This window comes from Salmo salar, chromosome ssa09, assembly GCF_905237065.1.
Source record: "Salmo salar chromosome ssa09, Ssal_v3.1, whole genome shotgun sequence".
Classification (NCBI taxonomy): domain Eukaryota; kingdom Metazoa; phylum Chordata; class Actinopteri; order Salmoniformes; family Salmonidae; genus Salmo; species Salmo salar.
The window spans coordinates 74,145,586-74,164,276 of record NC_059450.1 but is presented as its reverse complement, the minus strand read 5'-3'; the positions used below and the strand labels follow the sequence as shown (position 1 = coordinate 74,164,276).

Below are 18,691 nucleotides of genomic sequence, written 5' to 3'. Positions count from 1 at the left end.
AACCCTTGAATGAGTAGGTGTTCTAAAACTTTTGACCGGTAGTGCATTTATGTATTGTTTTAGGGATTTTGGTTGGATAGGTTTCTCAATTTCTTTCTTAGGTTTTTGCATTCTTCATCAAACCATTTGTCATTGTTGTTCATTTTTTCCCCTAGGTTGTCTGCTTTAAATTTTTTGATTTGATAGGGAAGCTGATAGATCAAATATACTGTTTAGGTTTTCTACTGCCAAGTTTACACCTTCTCTTGAATTTGTTGTTGCCTAATTGTTTTTTTGGTAGATTTCCACACTATTTTCCTTCCATCTATAGCATTTATTAATATTATACAGTTCCTTTGGCTTTGATGCCTCATGATTGAGCATAGCTCTGTTCAAGTAGAGTGTGATTTTGCTTTGATCTGATATGGGTGTCTCTCCCTTGTCTGCTCTCCTTTCTCTCTCTCCCCCTTCCCCCTCCTCCTCTCGTCCAATGCTCTCCACCCCTCCTCTCTCCAGATCTTATTAACTCATTAACTTTTTTCATTATTTTTAATAAAAGATGAGTTATGACTCCAGCCCCTCTGGGGTGTAACATCCCTCCCCATCCACTTTCTCTCTGTTTCACTTCTCCCCTCCTCTCCAACTCCCTCTCTTCTCTTCTCCCCTCCTCTCCTCTCCTACTCCCTCTCTTCTCTTCTCCCCTCCTCTCCAACTCCCTCTCTTCTCCCCTCCCCTCCTACTCCCTCTCTTCTCCCCTCCCCTCCAACTCCCTCTCTTCTCCCCTCCCCTCCTACTCCCTCTCTTCTCCCCTCCCCTCCTACTCCCTCTCTTCTCCAACACCCTCTCTTCTCCCCTCCAACTCCCTCTCTTCTACCCTCCCCTCCTACTCCCTCTCTTCTCCAACACCCTCTCTTCTCCCCTCCTCTCCTACTCCCTCTCTTCTCCAACTCCCTCTCTTCTCCCCTCCCCTCCTACTCCCTCTCTTCTCCAACACCCTCTCTTCTCCCCTCCCCTCCTACTCCCTCTCTTCTCCAACACCCTCTCTTCTCCCCTCCTACTCCCTCTCTTCTCCCCTCCTCCTCTACTCCCTTTCTTCTCCCCTCCAACACCATTTCTTCTCCCCTCCTCTCCTACTTCCTCTCTTCTCCCCTCCTCTCCTACTCCCTCTCTTCTCCCCTCCTCTCCTACTCCCTCTCTTCTCCCCTCCCCTCCTCTCCTACTCCCTCTCTTCTCTTCTCCCCTCCTCTCCTACTCCCTCTCTTCTCCCCTCCTCTCCTACTCCCTCTCTTCTCCAACTCCATCTCTTCTCCCCTCCTCTCCTACTCCCTCTCTTCTCCCCTCCTCTCCTACTCCCTCTCTTCTCCAACTCCCTCTCTTCTCCCCTCCTCTCCTACTCCCTCTCTTCTCCCCTCCTCTCCTACTCCCTCTCTTCTCCCCTCCCCTCCTCTCCTACTCCCACTCTTCTCTTCTCTCCTCCTCTCCTACTCCCTCTCTTCTCCCCTCCTCTCCTACTCCCTCTCTTCTCCAACTCCCTCTCGACTCCCCTCCTCTCCTACTCTCTCTCTTCTCCTACTGCCTTTCTTCTCTCCTCCTCTCCTACTCCCTCTCTTCTCCAACTCCCTCTCTTCTCCCCCCCTTCTCCTACTCTCTTCTCCAACTCCCTCTCTTCTCCCCTCCCCTCCTCTCCTACTCCCTCTCTTTTCCCCTCCTCTCCTACTCCCTCTCTTCTCCCCTCCTTTGCATCTCCCTCTCTTCTCCCCTCCTCTCTAACTCCCTTTCTTCTCCCCTCCAACACCCTCTCTTCTCCCCTCCTCTCCTACTCCCTCTCTTCCCCACTCCCCTCCAACACACTCTCTTCTCCTCTCCTCTTCCACTCACTCTCTTCTCCCCTCCCCTCCAACACCCTTCTACTCCATCTCTTCTCCTGGTTTCTCCTTTTCCCTCCCAAACGGACCTTCATATTGTAGGTGAGAACCCATTCTCCTCTCCTCTATAATCAGTGGGTATTCTTTAGATATGAGTCATGTGCTTTGTTGACTCAATGGATGGATTGTGGAAATGGAGACCATAGATTGTACTGTGTTTAGAAATGAGATTACAAATTATCGCAACAACACACACAAGTCTTCTGTCCCGACAGGCAACGGTTAAGCAAGCTCTCTTTCTTTCCTTGAGTTTTGTAACATTCGTCTTACATTCAGTTATTGTGTATTTCTACAGACTAAGGGCCCAGTCTAATTAATTTATACATTCAACAATTCATTTCAGTCATGTTTTATAAAAATGCATTTGTTTCTTTATATAAATTGTTTGTTTTTCACTAACCTTTTTCCCCACCAATGGGATACTTCCTGGTTGAGGTGTGGCACTCTTTGGGCACACGGTGTAAATGCTCATATGCGAGCACGTGAATGGCTGCTCTCGCCACGGTTGATCACACCATCTTTGATTACGGGGGTGTTGGTGTAATTTATTTCAGTTGCATTTTGAATATAACTTAGTTCTTTCTAATCAAGAATTATTTATTTTATTTTGGGTAAATTATATTTGCTATGTAAAATTATAGAGCCAAAAAGATAGGAGAAGTGGTTTATCCATACATCTCCGCTTTGGATCGATAACTCTTTGTGTTTTTGTTTGTTTAGTGTTCCCAGAAGTGGTTAGATTCTATAGATTCTTCAATTACATTGAGCTGATTTCTGATGTGCTGTTCCTTCTTTTACCGTAGTGTACACTACTGGTCAAAAGTTTTAGAACACCTACTCATTCAAGGGTTTCTCTTTATTTTTACTATGTTATATATTATAGAATAATAGTGAAGACATCAAAACTATGAAATAACACATATGGAATCATGTAGTAACCAAAAAAGTGTTAAACAAATCAAAATATATTTGTCACGGTTGTTGTCGGTGAAGGAGGACCAATACGCAGCAGGTGCGTGTATGCTCATCTTGATTTTTATTAACTACAAAAATGAACATACAAAATAACAAAACGAACGAACAACTACAAACAGTCTGGTAAAGCATACGGCTTACACACAGAACAATCACCCACAAATAACACATACAAACACACCCTAATATATGGGACTCTCAATCAAAGGCAGATAGACAACACCTGCCTTCAACTGAGAGTCCCAACCCCAATCAACCAAACATAGAAACACACGCACTAGACTAACCATAGAATTAACTAAACATAAACCAAAACCCGGAAATACTAAATCAAACACCCTTTACACAAACACACCACCCCGAACCACATAAAACAAATACCCCCTGCCACGCCCTGACCAAACTACAAAACAATTAACCTTATATACTGGCCAGGACGTGACAGTACCCCCCCCTTAAAGGTGCTACCCCAGAAGCACCTTAACAAAAAATAACCCCAAGCAACACCAACAAAAAGTCCCCTTTTCTAAAGGGAGGGAAGGGAGGGTGGCTGTGCGACACCCCCCCTCCCCAACCCACCTATTTCTGGAGGTGGCTCTGGTTCCGGCCGTTCCAGGCTGTCGGGCCACTCTGGCATCGCCGAGGGGCAGTCGGGCCAGTCTGGCATCGCCGGGGGGCAGTCGGGCCAGTCTGGCATCGCCGGGGGACAGTCTGGGCAGTCTGGCAATTCGGGACAGTCTGGGCAGTCTGGCAGTTCGGGACAGTCTGGGCAGTCTGGCAATTCGGGACAGTCTGGCCAGTCTGGCCAGTCTGGCCAGTCCGGCAGTTCAGCGCAGTCTGGCCAGTCCGGCAGTTCAGCGCAGTCTGGCCACTCTGGCAGTTCAGCGCAGTCTGGCCAGTCCGGCAGTTCAGCGCAGTCTGGCCAGTCCGGCAGTTCAGCGCAGTCTGGCCACTCCGGCAGTTCAGCGCAGTCTGGCCACTCCGGCAGTTCAGCGCAGTCTGGCCACTCCGGCAGTTCAGCGCAGTCTGGCCACTCCGGCAGTTCAGCGCAGTCTGGCCACTCCGGCAGTTCAGCGCAGTCTGACCTCTCTGGCGACTGTTGACTGGCGGGCAGCTCTGGCGACTGTTGACTGGCGGGCAGCTCTGGCGACTGTTGACTGGCGGGCAGCTCTGACGATGACTGTTGACTGGCGGGCAGCTCTGACGATGACTGTTGACTGGCGGGCAGCTCTGACGATGACTGTTGACTGGCGGGCAGCTCTGACGATGACTGTTGACTGGCGGGCAGCTCTGACGATGACTGTTGACTGGCGGGCAGCTCTGACGATGACTGTTGACTGGCGGGCAGCTCTGACGATGACTGTTGACTGGCGGGCAGCTCTGACGATGACTGTTGACTGGCGGGCAGCTCTGACGATGACTGTTGACTGGCGGGCAGCTCTGACGATGACTGTTGACTGGCGGGAAGCTCTGATGATGACTGTTGACTGGCGGGCAGCTCTGATGATGACTGTTGACTGGCGGGCAGCTCTGATGATGACTGTTGACTGGCGGGCAGCTCTGATGATGACTGTTGACTGGCGGGCTGACGCACTATAATCCTGGTGCGTGGTGCTGGTACCGGATATACCAGCTTATGAACACGCACCTCCAGGCTAGTGCGGGGAGCGGGAACAGGACGAGTCGGACTGGGTTGACGCACTTCCGGATCCGCACGAGAGACAGGAGCTGGAAACCCAGGGCTATGGAGGCGCACAGTCGGTCTAGATCTTACCTCCTGCACAACCCGCCTTGGCTGGATGGAACTAGTAACCCTGTACGAGCGGGGTGCTCGTACAGGGCAGACTGGGCTGTGCAGGGGCCTGATGGTAGCCGTGCGTAGAGAGGGAGTTGGGTAGCCTGGTCCTCGGAGGCGTACCGGCGACCAGATGCGCTGCGCAGGCATCCTCCTACCAGGCTGGATGCCCGCTCTAGCACGGCACCTGCGAGGGGCTGGAATAATGCGCACCGGACTGTGCGTGCGTATGGGTGAGATAGTGCGCTCCTCAGCGAAACATAGCGCTCTCCACCCCATACGCTCCTCCATATAACCACGGGTAGCTGGCTTCCGGCTCTTCTTACGCCTAGCCAAACTACCCGTGTGCCCCCCCCAAAAAAATTATTGGGGGTGCCTCTCGTGCATCTCCTTCAGCGCGTCCACTCTGGCCTCGTACCACCGCCTCTCTGCCTTGGCGGCCTCAATTTCCCACTGCGGGCGGCGATAATCCCCAGCCTGATGCCAGGGTCCGGCCCCGTCCAGAACTTCCTCCCAAGTCCACTTCTCCCGCCAGTCCAACTCGAACTCCGTCTGCTCCTTCCTCTGCTGCTTGGTCCTTTGGTGGTGGGTGATTCTGTCACGGTTGTCTTCGTCCTCTGATGATATAACGAAATCATCGTCGGAAAATGTGGACCAATACGCAGCAGGTGCGTGTATGCTCATCTTGATTTTTATTAACTACAAAAATGAACATACAAAATAACAAAACGAACGAACAACTACAAACAGTCTGGTAAAGCATACGGCTTACACACAGAACAATCACCCACAAATAACACATACAAACACACCCTAATATATGGGACTCTCAATCAAAGGCAGATAGACAACACCTGCCTTCAACTGAGAGTCCCAACCCCAATCAACCAAACATAGAAACACACGCACTAGACTAACCATAGAATTAACTAAACATAAACCAAAACCCGGAAATACTAAATCAAACACCCTTTACACAAACACACCACCCCGAACCACATAAAACAAATACCCCCTGCCACGCCCTGACCAAACTACAAAACAATTAACCTTATATACTGGCCAGGACGTGACAATATTTTATATTTGAGATTCTTCAAACAGCCACTCTTTACCTATGGACAATTATCTTAACCTTATATCTGTCTCTGTAGGCCGAGGTGTGAGGCTAACACTAGCCTACTAGCTACCTGTTCATTTTAGGCCTACATTCCTTAAGGACTCTTTGGTTTGGGAGAGGGTCGGGGGAAGGATAGATGGCGGAAGCGGATGTTCTGTTTGAAACTGCTGGTGCGTCGTGTGGAGAGGAGAGTGGGAAGGAATGGAAAGAGAACAGGAAAGGAAACAAGAAGTCCAGTAAATACATGTTCTGACTCTTCTTTTAGAGTGAGGGTTTTGGACCAAAGATATGGAACGCCATTTGGGTCTTTGCGTGTCAAAAAATATACACGTCAAATAACACTATTTGATTTTTCAAATAAGCTTTTCATTTGACACGTCAAATAACACAATTCTATTATACCACACTCATACTCCATTTCATGTCTTCACATTCCAACACTCCAACCTCGTTTAGCATGATGTAACACTCTTCGTCGTCAGACGATACAGAGAAATCATCGTCGGAGAAAGTGGACCAATACGCAGCGGGGTTATGTGTACTCATCTTCTTTATTACTGGATAAGAAGGCAAAACCGAAAACAAAATATGTACACAAGAAAAACACAATGACCACGACTAACAGGCTTGTAAGGCACACCGCTATACAAAGCATATAATCTCCCACAACTCACCAACCCAAACACATACCTAATTATAGGACTCTCAATCAGAGGCAAATAGAAACACCTTGTCACGACTCCCGCCGAAGTCGGCCCCTCTCCTTGTTCGGGCGGCGTTCGGCGGTCGACGTCACCGGCTTACTAGTTGCCACCGATCGATGTTTCACTGTTCGTTTGGTTTTGTCTTTATTGTGTACACCTGTTTTTGATTTTCCCTAATTATGTTCATTATTTAAACCTCTGCATTTCCTGTTTGTCTTGTCGGTGATTGTTTCCTGTTTTGTGTGGTCGGAAGTGTTTCTCCGCAATATGTATTTTGCTAGGAGAAGATTTATTGATTTTTCAAGTAAACACGTTTGTTTACATTGATCCCTGTGTCCTGCGCCTGACTCCTCTACTTCTCCTAAAGATAATCATTACACACCTGCCTCCAATTGAGAATCCACACCCAAACCTAACCTAGATAGAACGTAGAAAATACAACCTAGAACATACCCAACACCCAGAACTAACAAATCACACACCCTAAACACAACCAACCACCCCGAACCAACCAAAACAAATACCCTCTGCCACGTCCTGACCAAACTACAATACAAATAATACCTAAATACTGGTCAGGACGAGACATTACCCCCCCCCCCAAAGGTACAGACCCCGTATGCACCTTTATCAAAAAACCAAAATACCCCAAAACAAACATAAAAAACAATTTCCCCCTAAACTAAAGGGAGGGAAGGGAGGGTGGCTGCCGTCAACGACGGCACTTGTGCTACACCCCCCCCCCCAACCCACCTATACTGGAGGTGGCTTTGGTTCTGGCCTACTGTCCTCCAGACTGTAGACAGAGTCTCTTTGCTCCGGACTGTAGGCAGACTCACTCGGTTCCGGGTCGTAGGCAGACTCCTTCAGTTCCGAGCTGTAAGCAGACTCACACATTTCAAAGTTATTGTCAACCTCATTCTGTTCCGGACCACAGGCAGACTCACTTGGTTCCGGATCGCAGGCAGACTCACTCGGTTCCGGATCGCAGGCAGACTCACTTGGTTCCGGTTCGCAGGCAGACTCACTCGGTTCCGGACTACATGCAGACTCACTCGGTTCCGGATCGCAGGCAGTCTCACTCGGTTTCCGGGTCGCAGGCAGACTCACTCGGTTCCGGATCACAGGCAGACTCACTCGGTTACGGTTCGCAGGCAGACTCACTCGGTTCCAGTTCGCAGGCAGACTCACTTGGTTCCGGACTACATGCAGACTCACTCAGTTCCGGACTACATGCAGACTCACTCAGTTCCGGACTACATGCAGACTCACTCGGTTCCGGATCGCAGGCAGACTCACTCGGTTCCGGATTACAGGCAGACTCACTCGGTTCCGGCTCGCAGGCAGACTCACTCGGTTCCGGATCACAGGCAGACTCACTCGGTTCCGGATCGCAGGCAGACTCACTCGGTTCTGCACAGTGGGCCATCTCCTTTGGTTCCGAACTGTAGGCCGTCTCAATCGGTTCTGCAGAGTGGGCCGTCTCCCTTGGTTCTGAACTGTAGGCCGTCTCACTCGGTTCCGGGCTTAACACTCTTACCGAATACTCTGGACGGGGCACTGTCTCCGGACTCTCGAGGCTGGGCTAACGCACTGGAAGCCTGATGCGTGGGGCTGGTAGTGGATGTACCAGGCTGGAGACACGCACCCTAGGGCTAGTGTGGGAAGCAGGAACCGGCCGAGAGGAACTAATATTACCCACTAGAAGCCTGATGCGTGGTGCTGGTACTGGAACTGCCAGTTTGAGAACACGCACCTCATGGCTAGTGCGAGGAGCGGGAACAGGCTGAGTAGGACTAGGCTGACTCACTGGAAGCTTGATGCGTGGTGCTGGTACTGGACGTGCCAGACTAGAGGTTCGCACTTCTGGGTCTGCACGAGAGGCGGGAACTGGAAAAACTGGGCCATGGAGGCGCACAGGTGGTCTTGATCGCACCTCCTGCACAACCAGTCCTGGCTGGATGGAACTAGCAGCCCTGTACGAGCGGGGTGCTAGTACAGGGCGAACTGGGCTGTGCAGGGGCTTGATGGTTACCGTGCGTAGAGCGGGCATAGGGTAGCCTGGTCCCAGGAGGCGTACCGGCGACCAGACGCGCTGCGCAGGCATCCTCCTACCAGGCTGGATGCCCACTCTAGCATGGCATCTGCGAGGGGCTGGAATAGCTCGCACCGGACTGTGCGAGCGTATGGGCGAGATCGTGCGCACTTCTTCAAACTTCGACGCCCTCCACTCCATACGTTTCTCCATATAAGCACGGGTAGCTGGCTTATGGCTCTTCCTTGGCCTAGCCAAACTACCCGTGTGCCCCCCAAAAAAAATTCTTGGAGGTGCCTCTCATGCTTCTCCCTCAGCGCGTACATGGCCTCATACCGCCGCCTCTCTGCCTTAGCTTCCTCTATTTCTTCCCATGGGCGACGGTATTCCCCAGCCTGGTGCCAAGGTCCAGCCCCGTCCAGAATTTCCTCCCATGTCCATTTCTCTCGATAGTCCATGTAATCCACCTGCTGCTCCTTTCTCCGCTGCTTGGTCTTTTTGTGGTGGGAGATTCTGTAACACTCTTCGTCGTCAGACGATACAGAGAAATCATCGTCGGAGAAAGTGGACCAATACGCAGCGGGGTTATGTGTACTCATCTTCTTTATTACTGGATAAGAAGGCAAAACCGAAAACAAAATACGTACACAAGAAAAACACAATGACCACGACTAACAGGCTTGTAAGGCACACCGCTATACAAAGCATATAATCTCCCACAACTCACCAACCCAAACACATACCTAATTATAGGACTCTCAATCAGAGGCAAATAGAAACACCTGCCTCCAATTGAGAGTCCACACCCAAACCTAACCTAGATAGAACGTAGAAAATACAACCTAGAACATACCAACACCCAGAACTAACAAATCACACACCCTAAACACAACCAACCACCCCGAACCAACCAAAACAAATACCCTCTGCCACGTCCTGACCAAACTACAATACAAATAATACCTAAATACTGGTCAGGACGTGACACATGATATGTTCCATTGTGACATAATTCCGCGATATGTATTCATTTACATCACTTTCAATTGGAGACTTTTATTTTGAAGGCTAACCATGAAGTCCACTATTGTGGCTAATCCTTATTGTGGCTAGCTTCACATAGATGGGTCCGACCACCATTAAGAAAATAAGAACTGTCTTATAAATTAGGGTTATTTTAGATGATGATACCTAGCTATATAGATAGCTACCTAACTATTGCTACTGAAACAGATTGTCGTTTTGCTAGGTTTTTGGGGAAGAACATTGTTTGCATCCATCAGCTAGCTCCCTTTTTAATGACCAGCACTGTAGGTGCGCGAGACAACTTTACCAGCATCATAGTATACGTATCGATGAATCGTTGTTACATATGAAATACGAGTGATACTGTAATCAATGTGTAATAACTACGTAAAAAAATCATGAACGTGTTAAATCATTATGTGACGTGCAGTCATATTCAGGTCCTGATTGGTCAACAAGCTTATTTGACACGCAAAGACCCAAGCGGCGTTCCATAGGAAGGAGATACCTGGGGGATCTGTTTGATGTCTCTGTGAACATCCTAGATCTGTTGGATGAGGTTGCATCAGTGAGAAAAACAAGAAGTGGGCTTATTCTGAGGAGCAGAGGGAGGGTGCTTTGCTCCTCCAAAAGATATCGGATTGGAATGTGTGCTGTGTGGGTCTTCGAAGCAGGGCGTCTATCAACGGGGTTGTCTCTGGGGTGGCGCTAGAAGTGAGTGTGAAGGATATAACTGAAGAAGTAGATGGAGTGGTCGGTGTATACCGACTGACCTGTATAGTGGATGGAGTGGTCGGTGTATACCGACTGACCTGTATAGTGGATGGAGTGGTCGGTGTATACCGACTGACCTGTATAGTGGATGGAGTGGTCGGTGTATACCGACTGACCTGTATAGTGGATGGAGTGGTCGGTGTATACCGACTGACCTGTATAGTGGATGGAGTGGTCGGTGTATACCGACTGACCTATATAGTGGATGGAGTGGTCGGTGTATACCGACTGACCTGTATAGTGGATGGAGTGGTCGGTGTATACCGACTGCCCTGTATAGTGGATGGAGTGGTCGGTGTATACCGACTGCCCTGTATAGTGGATGGAGTGGTCGGTGTATACCGACTGCCCTGTATAGTGGATGGAGTGGTCGGTGTATACCGACTGACCTGTATAGTGGATGGAGTGGTTCTACTAAGCTATTTGGAATTGTTTTAAGGTCATACCAAGGATCATTTAGCTATTCGATTTAGAATTTTAAAACCCCTTGAAGTATTAAAAATACATATACACTGCTCAAAAAAATAAAGGGAACACTTAAACAACACAATGTAACTCCAAGTCTATCACACTTCTGTGAAATCAAACTGTCCACTTAGGAAGCAACACTGATTGACAATACATTTCACATGCTGTTGTGCAAATGGAATAGACAACAGGTGGAAATTATAGGCAATTAGCAAGACACCCCCAATAAAGGAGTGGTTCTGCAGGTGGTAACCACAGACCACTTCTCAGTTCCTATGCTTCCTGGCTGATGTTTTGGTCACTTTTGAATGCTGGCGGTGCTTTCACTCTAGTGGTAGCATGAGACGGAGTCTACAACCCACACAAGTGGCTCAGGTAGTGCAGCTCATCCAGGATGGCACATCAATGCGAGCTGTGGCAAGAAGGTTTGCTGTGTCTGTCAGCGTAGTGTCCAGAGCATGGAGGCGCACCCAGGAGACAGGCCAGTACATCAGGAGACGTGGAGGAGGCCGTAGGAGGGCAACAACCCAGCAGCAGGACCGCTACCTCCGCCTTTGTGCAAGGAGGAGCAGGAGAAGCACTGCCAGAGCCCTGCAAAATGACCTCCAGCAGGCCACAAATGTGCATGTGTCTGCTCAAACGGTCAGAAACAGACTCCATGAGGGTGGTATGAGGGCCCGACATCCACAGGTGGGGGTTGTGCTTACAGCCCAACACCGTGCAGGATGTTTGGCATTTGCCAGAGAACACCAAGATTGGCAAATTCGCCACTGGCGCCCTGTGCTCTTCACAGATGATAGCAGGTTCACACTGAGCACGTGACAGACGTGACAGAGTCTGGAGACGCCGTGGAGAACGTTCTGCTGCCTGCAACATCCTCCAGCATGACCGGTTTGGCGGTGGGTCAGTCATGGTGTGGGGTGGCATTTCTTTGGGGGGCCGCACAGCCCTCCATGTGCTCGCCAGAGGTAGCCTGACTGCCATTAGGTACCGAGATGAGATCCTCAGACCCCTTGTGAGACCATATGCTGGTGCGGTTGGCCCTGGGTTCCTCCTAATGCAAGACAATGCTAGACCTCATGTGGCTGGAGTGTGTCAGCAGTTCCTGCAAGAGGAAGGCATTGATGCTATGGACTGGCCCGCCCGTTCCCCAGACCTGAATCCAATTGAGCACATCTGGGACATCATGTCTCGCTCCATCCACCAACGCCACGTTGCACCACAGACTGTCCAGGACTTGGCGGATGCTTTAGTCCAGGTCTGGGAGGAGATCCCTCAGGAGACCATCCGCCACCTCATCAGGAGCATGCCCAGGCGTTGTAGGGAGGTCATACAGGCACGTGGAGGCCACACACTACTGAGCCTCATTTTGACTTGTTTTAAGGACATTACATCAAAGTTGGATCAGCCTGTAGTGTGGTTTTCCACTTTAATTTTGAGTGTGACTCCAAATCCAGACGTCCATGGGTTGATAAATTGGATTTCCATTGATTATTTTTGTGTGATTTTTTTTGTAGGCACATTCAACTATGTAAAGAAAAAAGTATTTAATAAGATTATTTCTTTCATTCAGATCTAGGATGTGTTGTTTAAGTGTTCCCTTTATTTTTTTGAGCAGTATATTATTCATAAAAAAAACATTTGGCCTTTCTGCTATTACAAACACATTTAATAACATATTCACTACATTGAACAACAAATAGTCCCCAAAAAATCTAAAGGAAGTTTGTTCTGAAGTGTCTGTCCTATATCTGAGAGATACAAGAAAGATCAGGAAATGTATTTTAACCCTTTATATTTGGCACTAAACAGTCTCCATATATACTACTATTAATTTTTTCAACTGGTACAGGGGACCTTCAGACAAGTCTTGTGAGGCCAAACTGTCTTCCTGTCTGGGTTGGCGCCCCCCCTTGGGCTGTGCCGTGGCGGAGATCTTTGTGGGCTATACTCGGCCTTGTCCCGGGATGGTATGTTGGTGGTTGGAGATATCTCTCCAGTGGTATGGAGGCTGTGCTTTGGCAAAGTGGGTGGGGTTATATCCTACCTGTTTGGCCCTGTCCGGGGGGTTTCATCGGATGAGGCCACAGTGTCTCCTGACACAGTGTCTCCTGACCCCTCCTCCAGTATTTATGCTGCAGTAGTCTGTCACATCTGGAGTATTTCTCTTGTCTTTTCCGGTGTCCTGTGTGAATTTAAATATGCTCTCTAATTCTCTCTTTCTCTTTCTTTCTTTCTCTCTCTCGGAGGACCTGAGCCCTAGGACCATGCCTCAGGACTACCTGGCTTGATGACTCATTGCTGTCCCCAGTTCACCTGGCCGTGCTGCTGCTCCAGTTCCAACTGTTCTGCCTGCAGCTATGGAACCCTGACCTGTTCACCGGACGTGCTACTCTCTAGAGACAGCAGGATCGGTAGAGATACTCTCAAAGATCGGCTATGAAAAAGCCAACTGACACTTACTCTTGTGTTACTGACTTGTTGCACCCTCGACAACTACTATGATTATTATTATTTGACAATGCTGGTCATTTATGAACATTTGAACATCTAGGCCATGTGCTGTTATAATCTCCACCCGGCACAGCCAGAAGAGGACTGGCCACCCCTCATAGCCTGGTTCCTCTCTAGGTTTCTTCCTAGGTTTTGGCCTTTCTAGGGAGTTTTTCCTAGCCACCGTGCTTCTACACCTGCATTGCTTGCTGTTTGGGGTTTTAGGCTGGGTTTCTGTACAGCACTTTGTGATATCAGCTGATGTAAGAAGGGCTATATAAATACATTTGATTTGATTTGATTTGGATGCTGCAGACGATTTTGTGAGAAGACCAATGATCGGGATGTCTCATGGACTGACAAATCGCGCTCTCTAGCTCTGTCACCTTTCACCGCAGATACAGAAGTGTGACATCGGCTGATGTGGTAGATTGACATGCGTCCAAACTGACGGATTTCTATGGGGATTTTTGTGTTATGTGGGGACTCAGGGATTTGACAGCAGAGGAAATACATGGAATCCTGTCAATGAAAGTACCGCCCTGTCAGGCCTCTGATCCTGTGTAGGGATGTGATTTGGACTGTGACGGATGCAGCGGAATAGAATTGATGTACAGTATCTATTTTTGTATTTTGTGTGAAGTCAACACTTTTTCTCCAGTAGGTGGCGGAAGGCACATTACATTTGTGTGACTGCACTTATACATTACATTTGTGTGACTGCAGTTATACTAGAGGAGAAGTGCCAGCTCTTTGCTGCTTGTTTATTGGCAGTTGAAGTGTGCAGATTGGCACAATGCCACATTTCTTCAGGATCTACATAAACCTGGACTTAGTCCCTTTCATCCTGAAAACCAAGTTATGTATGTTTTTCAAGAACTTGACTCTTCCTTTTCATAACTTTTGTTTGAATTTGAGTTTATAATTTTTTTAACAGGGACAGGCACATTAATCAACGTTTTAGTAAAATTGCCGGTTTTAGCTAGCCGGCTAATTTGCAACCACTGTCCCTGGGCAACGTTCCCACGACTACCATAAGATAGCTCCTGGAGAAAATAAATGGCACGATATTATTGGAATCCATGACTACTGGTAAATGCTATTTATTCTACCACTCCACCACCAGCGTTCAGTACCCTCCCTGGTCGTAGGTGGCCTACCTTCACAACCTTACAAAAACCTAGATTGCACTGTTGTTTAGACGTGACAAATATCAGATCCCAAGACGTTCTGGGGCATGTTTCAGTCCAGTAGGCTGCATGTACGTACTGTGTACTCAAATTCAAAGTACCTAGTGGATGACCCATATAGCTGCACAGTTAAACAGTTCCTCATACAGATGAAACACTCTCACATATTTGAAATCATTTTCTCTCAGAACAGTGATTGTTTTAATAGATAATTGCCGGAGTCTCGTCTCCTTGTCAGGTTGTAATACTATATTCCATCACTAGAGGGCATAACTATCTGCTTCATTGGAAGATCACAGTCAGGTTCAGGTGAATAACACCAGAGTTTGGAGTTCACCACTAGTCTGGGACGAGAGTTTTAGTCAGTCAGTCAGTCAGTCAGTCAGTCAGTCAGTCAGTCAGTCAGTCAGTCAGTCAGTCAGTCAGTCAGTCAGTCAGTCAGTCAGTCAGTCAGTCAGTCAGTCAGTCAGTCAGTCTGTCTGTCTGTCTGTCTGTCTGTCCAATGACATTACTTTCCAGGTATCAGTGTTCCAGAACAAAGTGACATGTGGGCTTCCCCAGTCACTGCTTATTGGCTGAAGTGATAGAAATAAAGTCTCAATCTAGTTCTGCGGTTAAAGGTCCCCGGTGTTCCTTGTTGCAGATTGTCCGTGATATTTTAGACGACTCCCAGTGTCCTGGGGGAGAACATAGAGAAGTGGATCACTTTTATGAACCTTTTATAAACTCATGAATCATTTTTAGATGTCTTACCTGTCTGTGATGTGATTGATCCCCTGGGTGTCTGAGTTTAGTTGGCTGGTCCTGGGCTCAGCTTTCAGGACTGGTAGGACACTGAATTCTCCTCACAGATAGACACAGGGTCAGCGCGATCTGACACACAGGATTTAGAATGACAGTTTTATAATAGGCTACAGATAAATAGACAGGTGATTTTATCTGTACTTGTTTTTGCTCACTAGTTGGCGACAGACCTGAGAGGGATACAAGACCAGAAGACCAGAGTTGGCTATTCTGTGCACACAGGCTCACCATTGACCTAACTCGCTAGACATGAGAAAATACAATATTTTGGAGTTGATATGAGTGATTGTGTATGTTCCGTCACCGTGTGTGTTGTCTTTCCCCTTGTTCCTTTTACACGTCGTGGTTGTGTTGTGGGGCGACGCTGGCCCACCCCTCCCTCTGCCGTATCCGTAGTAACAACAGCGCAGCAGGCGAGCGTAGGCGGACCTAAAGTCTCTGTTGAGGGCAGCGTAGAGAAAAGGGTTCAGAGCTGAGTTGATGTATCCCAGCCACAGCACCACAGGGTAGGCTGCTGGGTAGTCCTGCATCCTCAGACCCATGATAGTAAACAGGGTGAAGTAGGGGAACCAGCACACCATGAACGCTCCGATCACTGCTGCTAGAGTCACTGTGGCTTTGTGTTCCCGTAGAGCCACCGCTGTTACTGAGGTGAGTTGACGAGGGGCTGACGAGGGGCTGTTGTTGTTGAGGTTGGGTCGTGCATGGATGATGCGTCTGGCCTGGGCCCGGGCGATGCGGAGGATGCGGAGGTAGTTCCAGCACATGATCAGCAGGGGGAGGTAAAAGGTTAAGGAGGCGTCCACCGCAGCGTACGACGGGTTCAGCTCAAACTTACACTCCCTCTCCTCTCCCGGGCCGCGGTTCTGCACACTGCCATCCACAGTGTTCCAGCCCAGGTGGATCGGTAGGAACGACACCCCCAGCGACACCGCCCACACCGAAGCCATCGTTATGGCTACCCCCCTCGGCAACACCAGCGACGAGTATCTAAGGGGCGCGGTCACAGCCAGGTAGCGGTCCACGCTGATGGCCAATAGGGTGAGGATGGAGGCAGTGCATAACATAACATCCAATGAGATGTAGATGTTGCAGAGGGTCGGCCCCAGCGGCCAATCGCTGAGCTGGAGGAGGGCAGAGAAGGGCAGGACCAGCATGCCAAGCAGCAGGTCAGTGATGGCCAGGGAGACGATGAAACAGTTGGTGAGGCAGCGGAGACGTCGTGTGGCACAGACAGCCAGACATACCAGGACATTGCCAAACACCGTCAGCAGAATGAGCAAGGACAGGCTCACACCTAGTATCACCACAGACAGCATCCTTACTGAAGTCCTATTCCCAACCCTAGCCCCTGTCCTACACCTAGTCCCTACCCTAACCCCTGTCCTACACCCAGTCCCAACCCTAACCTCTGTCTTACACCTAGTCCCTACCCTAACCCCTCATTTACACCCAGTCTCAACCCTAACCCCTCATTTACATCCGGTCCCTACCTTAACCCCTCACTTACACCCAGTCCCAACCCTAACCCCTCACTTACACCCAGTCCCAGCCCCAACCCCTGCCCTACACCCAGTCTCAACTTTAACCCCTCACTGACACCCAGTCCCAACCCTAACCCCTCACTGACACCCAGTCTCAACCCTAACCCCTGCCCTACACCCAGTCTCAACCCTAACCCCTCATTTACATCCGGTCCCTACCTTAACCCCTCACTTACACCCAGTCCCAACCCTAACCCCTCACTGACACCCAGTCTCAACCCTAACCCCTGCCCTACACCCAGTCTCAACCCTAACCCCTCACACCCAGTCTCAACCCTAACCCCTCACTTATACCCAGTCCCAACACCTCACTTACACCTAGTCTCAACCCTAACCCCTCACTTACACCCAGTCTCAACCCTAACCCCTCACTTATACCCAGTCCCAACCCCTCACTTACACCCAGTCTCAACCCTAACCCCTCACTTACACCCAGTCTCAACCCTAACCCCTCACTTACACCCAGTCCCAACCCTAACCCCTCACTTACACCCAGTCCCAGCCCCAACCCCTCACTTACATCCAGTCCCAACCCTAACCCCTCACTTACACCCAGTCCCAGCCCCAACCCCTGTCCTACAACAACAACTCAGTCCAGTCTCTTTCAGATAATACTTATCTGGGTGTGTCTATATCCATACCAATGTGCGTAGATGGACATTTATCTGTGTGTTTGAGCTATTTTCCTTTGGGCATATTTCACATCTATTTGAGTGTATATGTTGTCTGGATGGAGAGGTCTGGATGGAGAGGTCTGGATGGATGGAGAGGTCTGGATGGAGAGGTCTGGATGGAGAGGTCTGGATGGTCTGGATGGAGAGGTCAGGATGGAGAGGTCTGGATGGTCTGGATGGAGAGGTCTGGATAGAGGTCTGGATGGAGAGGTCTGGATGGAGAGCTCAGGATGGAGAGGTCTGGATGGAGAGGTCTGGATGGAGAGGTCTGGATGGAGAGGTCTGGATGGAGAGGTCTGGATGGTCTGGATGGAGAGGTCAGGATGGAGAGGTCAGGATGGAGAGGTCTGGATGGAGAGGTCAGGATGGAGAGGTCAGGATGGAGAGGTCAGGATGGAGAGGTCAGGATGGAGAGGTCTGGATGGAGAGGTCAGGATGGAGAGGTCAGGATGGAGAGGTCAGGATGGAGAGGTCAGGATGGAGAGGTCTGGATGGAGAGGTCTGGATGGAGAGGTCTGGATGGAGAGGTCTGGATGGAGAGATCTGGATGGAGAGGTCTGGATGGAGAGGTCTGGATGGAGAGGTCAGGATGGAGAAATCTGGATGGAGAGAACTGGATGGAGAGGTCTGGATGGAGAGGTCAGTTCATCATTACAGATCCTCTGATTGAAGGAGCGATGAGGAGGCTGATGGCTGGTCCAGTCAGTGTTTGATGATGGGCTGTAGAACAGCTCCCTCTGTTGGTGGCTGGTCCAGTCTGTATGGGATGATGGGCTGTTGAACAGCTCACTGTTGGTGACTGGTCCACACTTCCATGTCACTCAAAAATTCATCTAAACACACAGAGCAACAGAAAGTTAGACTGCCCCAAAAAACTAAGTACCATGGCCTGTATACTGCAAGGAAAACTTTACCATTCTACTTACAAGTGCAGTTACTTCCACAGTCAGAAAATATAAAGCAAATTGAAGCAAAAGTTGCCCAATGGGCACAGATGTCAATTCAACATGTGTTCAAATCAAATCAAAATCAAATGTTATTTGTCACATGTACCGAATACAACAGGTGTAGATCTTACCGTGAAATGCTTACTTACGAGCCCTTAACGAACAGTGCAGAGTTTTTAAAAAGTAAGTAAGAAAAATGTGCTAAATAAACTAAAGGAAAAATAGTAACACAATAAAA

At 49.1% G+C, this 18,691-nt stretch overlaps 1 protein-coding gene across 1 annotated transcript; it reads right to left on the bottom strand.

Moving 5' to 3' along the window:
* Positions 1-13,484: 13,484 nt before the first annotated feature.
* hrh2a (histamine receptor H2a) lies at positions 13,485-17,668 on the bottom strand. The gene is made up of 3 exons (XM_014212571.2): positions 15,593-17,668; positions 15,238-15,357; positions 13,485-15,161 (listed from the first exon to the last, which is right to left on the bottom strand). Exons 1-2 carry the CDS (start codon positions 16,605-16,607, stop codon positions 15,302-15,304), a joined length of 1,071 nt encoding a protein of 356 aa, XP_014068046.2. The 5' UTR covers positions 16,608-17,668; the 3' UTR covers positions 13,485-15,161; positions 15,238-15,301.
* Positions 17,669-18,691: the final 1,023 nt, after the last annotated feature.